The 13,918-nt window shown below is 35.3% G+C and overlaps 1 protein-coding gene across 5 annotated transcripts in view; it reads right to left on the bottom strand.

Annotated features, from left to right (window-relative positions):
* Positions 1 to 13,918, bottom strand: part of ASB5 (ankyrin repeat and SOCS box containing 5) — a 39,983-nt gene that overhangs the window by 18,038 nt on the left and 8,027 nt on the right. Inside the window, exon 1 of one of the 5 annotated variants that reach the window (XM_027898398.1) lies at positions 9,241 to 9,492. The exons of 3 other annotated variants lie outside the window; for them this stretch is intronic. In XM_027898398.1, coding sequence (XP_027754199.1) covers positions 9,241 to 9,436 — 196 coding nt within the window. In that variant the 5' untranslated portion in view covers positions 9,437 to 9,492. Of the gene's footprint in view, positions 1 to 9,240; positions 9,493 to 13,918 lie in introns of those variants that run through there. One more of the 5 variants, XM_027898403.1, reaches the window with a different exon arrangement.

The following is a 13,918-nucleotide window of genomic DNA, read 5'->3' as shown; positions in this document are numbered from 1 at the left end:
GGAGGATTTTACTAATGAGTTTGGAATTATAACCTAACTTAGCATACAAGCTTTAAATAAACCACTATGCTACATTTCACTAACTATTAGTTTTGTTCAACTTTTACAACCCTGGGGGAAGAACTGTTAAAGAAAACCTTCAAATTTTTTTTAATCCAGATTTTTATGAAAAGAAACATCAGTACAGTTTCAAAATTTCCGTGTCAGTAAATAGCTCTGAATTTAAAGGGGCAGCAGTTCTTAACAGGTGGGAATGAAAATGGAAAGAAATTTTTGTTACTCCCTTTCAGCAGGGAGCTCATTCTATTTTCAAGACTGTTTTTAAGGCAATAAAGATGCAGTTGTGGTAACACACAAAAAATGTGTTAATAAAACCAGTAATACCCAAAACCTCCCACCCCTTCCAACACATGATGTAGCCCAATGCAATATAGTCCAAACTCCTATAGAATTATACATAATACCTATCCTATAGATAGACAGTTCAATCTATCTTTGGAAAAACTGGATAAAATTGCACTATTTTCAAATATCACAAATCAGCATTTTATGTGCAACTCTCTCAAGCTAGCCAACTGATGAGCCACTTTGCTTCCTAAACTGTTCTGTACTTTCAGGTTCACTCTATTTTTATGACCAGGATTATTATGGGGTCACAGTGACTGCATGGAACCTGCCACACTAAATTCTGGAACAGGACTAGCAACCGACTCTTCCTGCTGATGTGATCCACAGACTACAGCCATGAAGGGGAAAAGACAGACAGGCTCCCTGTGGTGCAGTGCCAGTACTCCAAGAGTGGCCTGCCATTTGACATGGCCAGAAATGAAACAGATGAGATCTTGGACATTACTCCCTGTAGGAGAAGCCAGGATGAAACAATTTTTAGAAAGAATTACAGAACTGCGGTTACTGACAAAAACAGCATTCTACAAGGCCACAGTTGGCCACTGTTACATTCTGCAGTGCTGGCTCAATGCCAAAGAACTTAAATGCACCATAATAGTACAGTGATAAAGCTCTAACAGCAGAACAGGGAAAGGACTGGAACAACTTTTTTTTTTTTTTTTTTTTTTGAACAAATACTTGTATCAAGTCATATTTCATGGTAAGTACAGTGTTGGTATGTCATTAGCAGTCAAACAGAAGCTTAGGCATTATTCTGGTGTCACCAGCTAGTTCTGTGTTCTCCACATCTTGACAAATACAGCATAGCTATATCAGAGCAGATATATAGATAATACTTTAATGGTCATTAGTCACTTATGCGTAAGATGACATTTCTTTATGCCACTGTAAGCACTAAAAGAGTCTACTACATATTTTTAATACAATATCATCACTGTCTCTTAGCTGGAAATCCAAATTATTATTGTTGTTGTTATTATTATTATTATTATTATTATTATTATTATTATTATTATTATTATTATTATTATTATTATTATTATTGTTAAGGTAGCAAAAAGCATAGATGGCTAGTAATTTTCCTATCTCTTCTCCTGAGATTTTGACAGTTCTTACACCTCATATCCCTGGATGCTGGAAATCATAACTGAAGATTGAAAAAAGATTTAAACTTTTGATATTATAAAGGCTTTGTCTGAGGCCTCCCAGAATTCAAATACAGATCAGTGATACATTTATTGGCTTGTGGATTTGCAATGTGTACCTGCCAGACTCCTCATGCAGACAGGCAACAGTAAGATAGAATATTTTCTAATATGTAAATTAAACCAAATCACAGCAATCATGTGGATGAACCTGGGCAAATCAGTCACCAAGCAGGCCTGGGTTTCAAATATTGACAGAGAAGAAAGACACAGGCATGAAACCAGTAGTGATCATGGGGGTGGTACAAGGCATCCCAGAGGGAATCTTCAGGTAATTCCGGCGAACGAACAGGAACAGCCACAAAGAGAGAGATTTTTATCTATTGACAGAAACACTCTAGACATGGCAGAGTAACATCCACCAGTGCAACAGATGCAGCATGCCACAATGGATTTATGACCACCCAGCCAGTATTGCTGCAGTCACGAACAGAGCTCAGTACTTAGGCATGCAATGCAATTCCCCCCAAGCCATTATCATCTAACCCTGGCAGAAGTTCACTCACTTCTTGCCTGCATTGCGAATGTTTGAGAACATCCCCTACAAGAGAGGAATGTGAATAGCAGAACCCTGGCCATAAGAAGCCTCTGGCTGAAGTAACATCACCTTCAGGGAGCCATGCTATTTTGGTCTTCCCCTACTGCCTTATGCTCCACCACTGCAAAAAAGACCATTGCAGATGGTATGGCTGAGCTTGCCCCTGTACTGCAGTTTTCTACAGATTTTCTTTAACACCAGTTTTTTTAAAAGCCTTGCAGATAAATTGCTCCAGGATTACCTCTGTCTAATTGCTATGCAACTTTAAAACCCCAAGTTTTAACATCAGAGTTCATAATGTTTCATTTTGTACTTATTTGAGTTCATCAACTTATTATCCATTTCACCCAGAAAAATAAAGAAATCAATTGATGAAGGGGATTTCCATTTAAGTTGAGTGTACACATCAAGCAAGCCAATAGGACCTAGGTTGGTGAAAAGGTAAGATCCATCTTCAGAAAAAACACATTTCAAGGAGTCACACCTGAATGAAACTGACCATAAAATACAGCTCATGGACCTTGAATAGGTCCTGACATACGTATAGGAGTAAAAAAAAAACAACAAAGGAATCCACATGACAGGTTATCCATTTCTTTCACGGTGGCAAGCATGGAAACAGGGTCCAGAATATATATTCACTAAAAGTTTCTGTAGCCTCAGAAATCTTCTTTAAGGTGAGGGATGTAAAAAATATAAAATTTGAATGTAAGTGTAAAATGCTTGCCAACAGATGTGCTTGCTGTTTGTGTTGCTGCAAATATATCTGGGTTCTGGCCATGCCAGTCTAGTTGCACCATATAACTCTCAGCAAAACCTCTTTAAGGTAGATTATGTTCTTCAGAAAAGAATGGTTCTGGTATTTTGCTGATATGTGGTGTCATTTGCTTCATTCTAAGCAAGTGTCTTACTGAATTTATTTTGAAGTATGACTCTTTGGCAGTCATACTGGGCAAAGTTATTTAGCATACAAGAGAAGGTGATGAGCTCCATCAAAAAAACCCTCCCATCTGAACTTTCAAAAAATAATATTCACACTATCATAAGCATTTTTACACCATTAGCTTACGTTCTGTATATGAAAAACAAATGCTAAATGTGGTGCCTTACACCAAGTGGTATGCTGAATAGGTATGCCACAAAATATTCCTATCATTGCTAAATGAATCTCTATTGTATCCAGGAAGCTAGTAGAGGTCTTATATGGCTTTTATTAATAGAACTGTGATCTCTGTGGAATGCAAGTTGAGAAAATTCCCCATGCCTATCTTCCCTACCTAACAACTGTTGCTGAGTGACATTATCAATTGCAACTTGTTAGAATAAAATAAACACAAAAACTGCTCTAATCATTCACTACAGTTCAAAACATAATTAAGCTTTCCAAATAGTGGATCTCTAACAGTGAAACACAGCATTATTTTCTATTCATGAGCTGCATTTAATGGACTAGTTTCTTGTGTCCATCCAAGAAGCTCTCCGTCTACAAGAGAAGGAAACAGAAGGCTCTATAGTATTTAGCAGTCTCAAGATCCTGAAAGAAGATGGGGACTCCAGTTCTGAACTACCACAACCCTGTGGATGTCTTAATTTAGCATAACTAGGAACAACTAGTGTACTGAGCTTTCCTACCATGCCTGGCCACAGCAGATACAACAAAGATGGGTAGCTCAGAACTTGCTATGCTCATTCAAGAGTAGACTTTTCTTAAGCCTGGAAGAAACCAGGGCATATTAAGCTCCCAGTTCTGCAAAAACAGTATCATATATTTTGAGAAGCTATATTCAAATACTATAAACACAATTTCTGCTTTCAGATAACTTTAAAATATGACTTTAAAATTATATAGTTGCACACAAAGTGAAATTCTATGAAAATTTTGGTGAAGAGAGCTGATATCATTAAAAATAGGATATTAAAGAAAAATCACTATACATTGTCAGAACTGTTTAGCTTGTGCAGACCCCAAGTATATGTATACATTTGTGACAAGTTTTTTGTTTATGCTATGTTAACCTCTGTAAAATTAATTTTTTTATAAGAAGGTTCCTCTCTATCACCTTCTGCTTCTCATTAAACACATTTTGACATTTTGACTAAGAGGTTTAATTTTGATAAAAGAGACACTTTCTGCCTTATAAAAAAGTCTATGAATGGAAACTACTCCTCCTTCTATAAAGCTATCTGTAGAAACAAAGTATGGACTCTTCCATACAAACCAAGGTCTTACCGCTATTTGTCAGCAGAGTTTATATCTTATCTTACAGACCCAAAACACCTGACAATGAATTAGTTCTTTAGATTTGATACACACACTTCATACCGTAGCACTACTACCTCATTCTAAATCAACGGAACTATAAAACTCATCTGAAACTCCAACCCAGCGCTCATATATACCGAGCACTTTCACGATATGACCAGCTAGCTGGTACAGTAGGAAGAGTCTAAAAGTTGCTGTTGATCCTCCAGTTTGTATCCAGCAACAGCTGTACAAAAGGTTGAGTTATTAACTCTTCACAGGTCTGGAAATCCTGTGAGAGAAGAAATGCTACTGTGCAGATCAGTATCATGGCAGAGAGCCTGCTGAGGAGCTAAATATACCGAAAGTTTATTTGTAAGTTAGTTTATTTTTGTGTATCAGTTTGTAGGGCACAGAATTTTAAAATGGAACAAACATACATCTGCTACGACTTTTTCCATTAAGAAAGTAATTAATAAAATGCTGACTTTTGCAAAATTTTTAGTGCAATGAATATATAAATACTCACTTCAACACAAAAAAAAAGAAACAATAGGCACCATAATCTATTTACAACACAGCTCTAGTCCTTGATTGCAAAGCACTTGGCTCTAAATGACTAATCAGCCCCTTTCAAATCAAAGGGGCAAGTGTATATAAGTGTTTACAAAATTAGTGCCAAAGTTAAAAATAACCCAGCAAATGGGATCTTTATAATAGAATGGATCCCTTTTTCATTTAATTCTTTTATGGTAGTAATACCACTGACTTCACTGGGAAAAAAAAGCATTCAATTTTGCTCGCTTAGTAGGACATTTGCTTAATTCACTTTAAGCAAATGTAAAAGACTGCACAGTTCTGTCCTGCATTTGGTGCTATTCAGGCTTTTAATATTGTGAATATCAAAATACTTATTTACTTTCATCCAATCAGTAGATGACACTAAACTGCAGATGCTGCAACTGCTCAGAGGGAAACAATTCAAAACAGACAAGTAAAACGGAGAAATTGTCTGATACCAAGAGAGTATGAAGTTCGATGAAGACCAGTACCAAGTATTATTATTAGAGAGGAAAAACCAAATGCACAGTGCAGAGACTCGGTTGTAACATATGGTTTACAGGCTACAGATTCTACCCATAATACTTTACTGATGAGGGTGCAGCATCATTCCAGGAGGTATTACATAGGGTATCATACACATGGCACATGGCATAATTGTTCCACTTCCATACAATTAATAGTTCCCCTGGTCATGCTGATAAAATCTCAGCTGGAGCACTCTGTTTAACATGAGGAATTAGACATCAGTAAAGATGCCTGTGAACTGTACATGAAATGGCACAACTACAAAGGAGAGCAGCTGCAATAACTCCAGGTCTTAGAAAAAAAGACTTAGGAGGACAGACTAAGTTAAATCCTTCCTTATTCTAGAAAAGACAAAAACAGTAGAAGGAGGAAGATGCATGACAGTAGTCTTTAAATTGATTACTTCTCATACATGGAGAAAAAAACAAATACATTTTAAGTATTTAGTTTGCAGGAATAAAGATTGAAGTAGGTCTTGGGGGAAGTAGGAAGGAGTCCAGTGAGGAGAACAGTAAAAACTGCAACTGGTTGCATAAGGATGCTGCAGAAATCACTATTACTAAGCATTTTAAAAACAAATGAGCCAAACCTCTTCCAGACAACTCATGCATATTTGATCCTGGAGCATTCAATTTACCTCAGAAGGTACCTTTCAGCTGTACACAAGAAAAGTTTTATTCAGACATCATTTCCATAAACGAATTATTTACTTATAATTAGTAGAGCTTTTATATGCACTTTTTGGCCTTAGCTGATGCTGAACACTGATCTAGTTCCTATATTTCAATGCCCCATAAACAATATAATAATTTTTAATTAATTAATGTGACATTAACCAGCTGTTCACTTACACTTGAGATCCAAAGAATATATTGGATCAGAATAGGTTGTTGACTATCGTACCTAGAGAGAAAATATTCCTGAAACATTAAAGAATGAAGTATGACCTGTTTCATTACTAATATGTAGCAGTAAAACCACAGTAGGCAGATGACAGAGGTAAAGCTGCCTCCTTGTATTTAACAAAGAACAAGCCACAAAACAAACAAATCAGCCATGAAATATGTGATCCCTGGGCCTCAAAACCTGAAACAACCCAAGTACCGTCAGTTTGATGAAAGGAGTTCCACCAAAACTTACTGCTCAGTAGCTAAAATGCCCTCAATTATACAGGCTTCATAAAAGAAAGGCTTATTTTAACTTAAGAGCTTGATCTAGCAAGTATGAAATAATGCCTGTGCCTAACAGCATGTTATTTCCAAAGGCTCTTTTTGTCTTTAAAATTATAGCACTCTGTCCTAGCCAAGCCATTATAGTAGCAAAAAGTAATTTTTTACTATTACAAGCAAACTGAAAATACCAGCATTAACAGAATTTTGAGAGTATGTAATCAGGTTAAAACTAGAAAATGAAAAGTAACATTTCCTCTAATTTTAATTACTTATTGAAACACTATAAAATTCAATTAGCTAATGATAGATGATAGGCTTCTATTTTGGTGGGGTCTGTTTTGTTTTTTTTTTTTGTCTGCCAAGGCTTCTCTGCTGCTTAAGAAAAAACGCAGAATGGGGTCACTAATTAGGAGGATAATCAGTGTTTAATTTTATGCAATATTTCAAGCTGTATCTTAACATTACTTACTGTACATTCTTTAGATATTACTTTTAACAGGATATTTTTTTACATGGTATTGTATGAACTGTACTGAGGTATCTCTGCATTTCACAAATACCAACAAACCAAATCCCACAACAAGGTGTGAGTTGAGCCAATAGCACAGAACAAAAGTATAGAAAAGATACAATAGTAATTTGAGGAGACTTATTCACATCCCAAAGAGAAAGGACTGATCCTGTTAATGACAACAAATGGATGAATAGCAGATTATGTAACATTAGTTGAACATGTGCTTTGGACTGTTACAAATCCAGAATCAAACACTGCAAGCTGGGCAGTGAAAAGTGAAGACACACAGGTGTCAAACTTTAAAAAGTTTAAGCACAAAATAGTTGCATTAACTATTTTAATAAACCAAGGAGAAAACCAGAAACTCTGGTAATTTTGAGCCTTTAAATCAATATAAGCCTCTGCTACCTGACGAAAACAGTAACCTGCAAGAGTGATAGATTTTCATCTTTTGCATGAACCAGCGACTATAACGCTTATTAATACATTTATTTAGGGATAATAGATTTGACATTTGACAAATTAACAAATTACAGACTACTGGGTTCAGCAACAGGTAACACTGTAGAGAACATTTTACTCTCCAAACTGATGCATTTTATACCTTTCCCTCTAGTTTTTCCCAAGTCTTTTTCCTTCCTTACTCAGGTTCTGTGACAGTCTTCCCATAATGAGCTTTCTTAGAGCTAACTAGCAATTTCTGGAAAAAAATCTTGATTTCAAGTGAGACCCTCCCCACCTTTTGCAAATATTTCTGCCTGGATTCTTCCCATCTTCCTGTAGTGAATTCATACATATGCACACACATCCTCCATCCTCCCACACACTTATATCTGCACATACACACACACAAACACATGCATAATAGTTCAAATGGTGTTTTTAACATATTCAGACATAAAACCCATGACTTTCAGAGTTTGTGCAGAAAACACAATATAAATCTCTATTGAGTAAACCTTCTGCAAAGTAAGCTAATTACTGCTTTAGAATTTAAGCCTCTCCGTCTGGTTTGCAAATCTTAACGTACCCACAAAACGTCTAACTTTAGTCTCAACATCAAACATAGAAAACATCTTCGGGTTTGAAACTGTTTCTGGTTCATTTCTATAGTTTCTCTTTTACATCTAACTCGGGCTATTTCTTCATGTTCATGGTACCTAGAGATGAGTAGTGAAGGTGTTAAGAGGCAAGATAAATCTTCCGGTTCCAATGACTAACTGAAACTCGATGTCATCCCAGAATACAAGGAATAGCAAGGTAGCAAGGATCCCAAGCTGAGCAAAACTAAGGCTCAGTCATGCACTAGGATTCCACAATTCAGAAGAGAGAGTATTCTGGGACCCAGCAGAAGAACTGAATGAAAATGGCTCACTACACATGAGCTTGGGGCAACAGTAGTGCCCAGCACTGCTAAAGCTCTGCTTTAGCAAACAGAGAAAAGAATTTTCACAAAAGCTTTCAACACAGGAAAATTTTAAGGGTTCCCATACAGATGCCCAAAACGTGACCCTGCTGAAGAGTTACTAGGCTTCCTGATATGTGCCAAGACACTAACTTGTTCAAAGTATAGAAGGACCATAACCTCTCAAATAAATTACTGTAAGGAAATTTTACCTTAATCAAGAAATAATTCTAAGAAATATCTGGACTATTTTCACAAAAGGGGTGCCAAATAATCATATGCCAAGTATGGAAAATTTCAACCATGCATGGTAAGCTGGGGAACCTTAGGAGTAATTGGGAAAATAGGGGAAGTATTTGACAATCTTATTTATATACAGCCATTTAAGTATAGGCCTCTCTCCTAACAGGACATTGGCCATGATACTTCAGTTTTACTTGGAACTTAATATTACTCTAAAAAAAAATATTAAAGCTTAAGTAATATAACAATATAATTTTTGTTCTACAAAATACAGCAAGAACTACAGGAAAAAAAAAAAAACACACATACATGACAAACTGAATATAAAATGACGCTGGCAGATAAGTAAATACCCGAAAAAAAAAACCCATAGTAACAACAGAATTTCCAAACAGTAGTGATAAGATAGTAAGTACAAATATACCTTGTCCTTGAGGAACTCCGTAAAATTCAGCAGCTATCCTTGCTGCTTCCTTACGGTTTCCTTTCACAATGTAGAAATGACTAAGTATAGCAAGGCTGATCTTCACAAAAAGTTTAAAACAAAAAAGTGAAAGTATAGTAAAGTAGACATTTGATAACTGCTGTGCAAAAGGGCGACTTTCTTCTATGACAGTCATTGCTGCAGCAAAATCTCTCTCAGTGTTTGGGTCAGGCTCTCAAATGTGTTGATAGGATCATATGGCTCCAGCCATGCACTCCTGGGAACAACTGGTCCCAAGGAAAGAAAATATCAGCTGGTCATGATGCTTGCTGCTCAAAATATGACGATTATTTATACTGTACATAGTATTGAGTTCACTACCGCTACTGCTAGCCTGATGATATTCAAGTGGGACGGCAGGTACCAAGATCCTGGATGTACTTATTCCACTTAAAAGGTCTGTTTCATTCCAAATTCTGCATTTCTTATTAATTTATTTACCCTATTAATACATTTTTAAAATAAACCTTCAAGAGTATTACATTTAAAACCTGCAATTTCATATACTAAACCAGGTAACTCAGGTAATCAATTTTTTGCTAAAATATGTTCTTCTGATGCCTAAGAACAATTGCTTTTTTGTGATACTTCCATTTTATGTTACACTAACATTTTTTTCTTACAAAACTAGAATCATATCAGTAAATACTTGAAATACACTCTAATAAATAAACAGATTAATATCTTCCAGCTTTGACAGTTTCTTATTACTTTGCTCAGGCTGAATGAAAGCATCTAGTACCCATAGATTTTAGCCTTATACAAAAAATAGTATTCAGAGCAGATGATGTAAATCAAACATCTAGATATTTTAATGCATAGCACCTTGGAACACCTAAAATTAAATTAATTAAAGTGTGGTGGTAAAAACACAACATGGAAAATGTCTAATACTTATGATACACATTCCACTTTGCTGCATCATATTATTTTAAACCTATGACATGACAGATTTTATTTCTTGGCCAGTTTTAGAGTGGGGAATCTAAATTCCTCAGATTTTTTCAGAATTCATTTGCTTATATACCATAAAGTTATTACTCACAGTCATCAGCAGTCATGCACAAGTTGTTCCATTAGTATGAGTAGTTGCTGAGTTAATTGCTGAGTTGCAACACGATACAAACCAAGGAGCTGAATATCAGAACTGGATGCCTAAGTGAACTATAATCCTAAAATAAAGAATCCTGGCAGCACAAGAAAGGGTCCTGTTCTAAATTTTTATATTTTCTTTTAAATAAGAGAAACAGTGTCTTGAATTATAGCTTAAAATACTCTACCCATAGTAATCCTAAATCTTTCTATTCTATCCTGGATTCTCTTGTTTGGTGGTCAGAAAAAAATATTTTAGATTGTTGGCAACTGTCCATCAGGAACAAAGAGTATGATCCAATTGTCACTGCATCCACAGATCCCCCTGACTTCAATGAACAGCAGAGCAGATATTAAGGATATAATAGAAAATCGTATTGTTGAAAGAAAAGTGGAAAAAATGAGACACTTCATCATCTGACTCTAAGAGAAATTTATTAGAGTAAGAAACCATAATGTTTTCTGGAAAATACATTCAAAAACCCTACACAAATAAAGAAAAGACAATGATAAAAGGAAATGTGCTCGGAAATAAATATCAAAATTTTTAACAGACAGGAACTGAATTGTGATTAGTTTGAGAGAAACAGGCATTCAGTATTTTTCTTTGAAAAAAAATTAATCCACTTAAAAGTCAATCATAATTAGAAAAGGCAATTAAAAAGCAGTTTATATATGCAATTTTTTACTAAATTTCATTTATAGGCATTTTCTCATCCAGCCTGAAAGGGAACTGTTTTCCTCATACCATCATCAGAAGCGGGAATGAGTACTTAAAATGCCAAATGAAAATCCTTGTTTATATTTGGCACATTGTTATCTGACACTGAATTGAGGTGTCATGTTTTCCACAAGGATAAAATGCTTTATGTTCTGAGCTACCACTGCCAATTTCCGTTTCAGTCATTAATAGTAATGGTATTTTCCCTAGTAAGGCACCCAGCGTTGGAATTTCTTACTTCTTCCATATTTGTACTAGTATTATAATGCTTAACTTGATCAGTCCACAGAATTCCCCATCCATTTTAAGTACCTGATTTACAAACTGAACATGAAGAATAAGGAAAAACCATAATTATGTTATGGTAAGCCTTTTTCTTCCTTAAGGTGTTTTACCTGACCCTTTTTTCTTGACTTCATATTGTGCCATCTGGTACCTGTGCTTTCCCATCTGGACTTCTCCCATGTTTTGTTAACTAACTAAATAGTCTCTCTTTGTAGGGGCAAATATCCAAATAGCGATTACTATAAATAACAGCTGGAGTTAAAAGGAGTGTTCAGAGTTCATCTTCCCCTTACAATACTGTTTTCTGAGTCTTATAACAACAGTAGGTAAATCACTGAAAATAAATTTCTCAGGTTTTAGGTAGTTTTCTTCAGGTTGAATTTTTCTGTGAGATTTAAGCAAAAAAAATTTTAAAAAAACTTCAAAAAAAAGGTTGTGTATGCATTTAATATTTCATAAGTAACATTTCAAATAACCTCACAGATCTGTAAAACTGCTTTTAGAAACAATACAAAAATTGACCAGGAGGGTTATTCCTGTATCAAGACTTGTCTTCTGTCCTTTCAAAAATTTCTTTCCTCAGTGATAAACTACATAAAGATGAAAGAAATCCTGAGTTTTGAGAATTTCAGTTCACACACACTTACCAGAAGCTGGCAAAATTACTCTCATATTTCCTCTTTTTTAGAGCTCTATAACTCTTACGTGCCAGCTTAACTGGAAACTCTCTCAACTGCACAGGAGAACCAAGTCTATTCTAATTTAAGGCTACTAAAGTGTTACAGAAATTACCATTGCAGCTTGCTGGCAAACCATGCTGTGAGGCACCCAGCCATGAAAACTGAGCAACTGTTCAGATGTTAACGCCCACACGGCATTTTGGAAGAACCAGCAATGTGAATACTGAGACCTGCACACAAAATAGGTGAGAGAAAGCCCATGCAGACTGGGAAAACCAGGAACAGAAAGCTACAGCTGTTTCAATGGAAATCATAAAGTAGAAGCATAGGTAAATAAATAAAGGATGTGACAGGCAACGTGATGCCCTGAAGAATTTGCTATTGCACAGCAACATGCAGTGATTGGAGTTGGGTCTTGAAGCACTGCAGAATAATGAAAACTTCTAAATGGAAATGCACCAGCAATACGTAACAAATATACAACATTATAAAAATATCAAACAGTTTGAAAAGAGCAGTGGTTTAATCTGGATGTTCACATTTCCCATATAGTTTTGACTTTTGGGAATGAAATTTCTCTACCTCAGTTTTTCTCTTGCAAAATGGTGAGTATTCTGAAGATGATTTCATTGCTGTCAACAAAACACTCAGATATCTTAATGAAAAGAACAGTGAAACTAACTAGCTAACTAATAATTTTTATTTTAATACAAAATTCAGGTAAAAAATCTAAATAAAATGAAATATTGAATGTTCATTTACTTAATGTCTACAAAAGGGATAGCAGGTAAATTATTTTGGCATTTACTGTTTTATTATAGCAACAACCAACACTGCAGATAAACAATATTTAGATTCTTATTTTTGTTTTAAAACATAGTAATACTGTGATAGAAAGGATACCCCTAACTTAACATACTAGCACATTCCCAGCAAATAAAAATGGTACGCTTCCCCATTTCTGACAGTTAACTATTTTAATTTTAAAACCACTTAAGGAACTTCAAATATTGGAATTCATGGTCTTAAAATTCCCTTTTAATGTAGCTTGGTCAGTTATCATTTCTAAAGAATATAATCAGTGTAATCAAGACAGCAATACTCCCATTTATAATGATTTTAAAAGCGGTTCATTTCAAACTGCAGAGCTCAGACCAAGTAGCCTGCCCTTTAATGCCTTGCTGTGTAGTGGCCAAGTGCAGAAAGTATTGAGCAGTGGCACCTGTTTATGCTAATTCAAACTGCCCAAAATCTAGCACACCATTTACCCACTACCAAACCAAGTAATTTTTAGAAAAAAAGGATGCACTATCTTCTATGATTAATTACATAACCACATCCATAAACTCTTTATTTTAGTCTGGCAATTTTTTCTCTGTGCTCTAGAAGAGCGGTGTGCCTTATTTTCAGTAAGGCAAGATACACAAGAAAAATAACTCAACTGATTATCTATTCTTTGAAGGCATTTTTTTCTACTAAAGACTGTAAAACCCTTAGAAATATGACTTCCTTACAGCATATGCTGTGTCTTTAATTTTGGAAAACATATTTACTTCTAGGTGAAGGACTCAAAAATGCTGAGAAGCATGAGCTACTAAAAGGGAAATGCCTAATTCAGCATGAAAAATTACCTGCTTAGTGGTCACTGACTTGTATTTTAATAGGTGTTTAGGACGCCAATCCTAAAAATTTTACCTGACTCCTCTAAAGTTACTGAATGTTGTTGATGTAATTTCCTTCTTCATCTATGGTAAGAAATTTTTCCCACTATTTCTGTTGAAAACATTCAAACTGAATAAATCTAGACTCAGAGGAAGTATTCTAAAACGTGTCTCCTCAT

The sequence above is a fragment of the Empidonax traillii genome, unplaced genomic scaffold (genome assembly GCF_003031625.1).
Source record: "Empidonax traillii isolate 1590-97213 ecotype Southwest subspecies unplaced genomic scaffold, ASM303162v1 scaffold595:size452941, whole genome shotgun sequence".
NCBI classification, from domain to species: Eukaryota; Metazoa; Chordata; class Aves; order Passeriformes; family Tyrannidae; genus Empidonax; species Empidonax traillii.
Note: the sequence above shows the minus strand (reverse complement) of the source record. Positions and strands in the feature narration are given on the sequence as shown.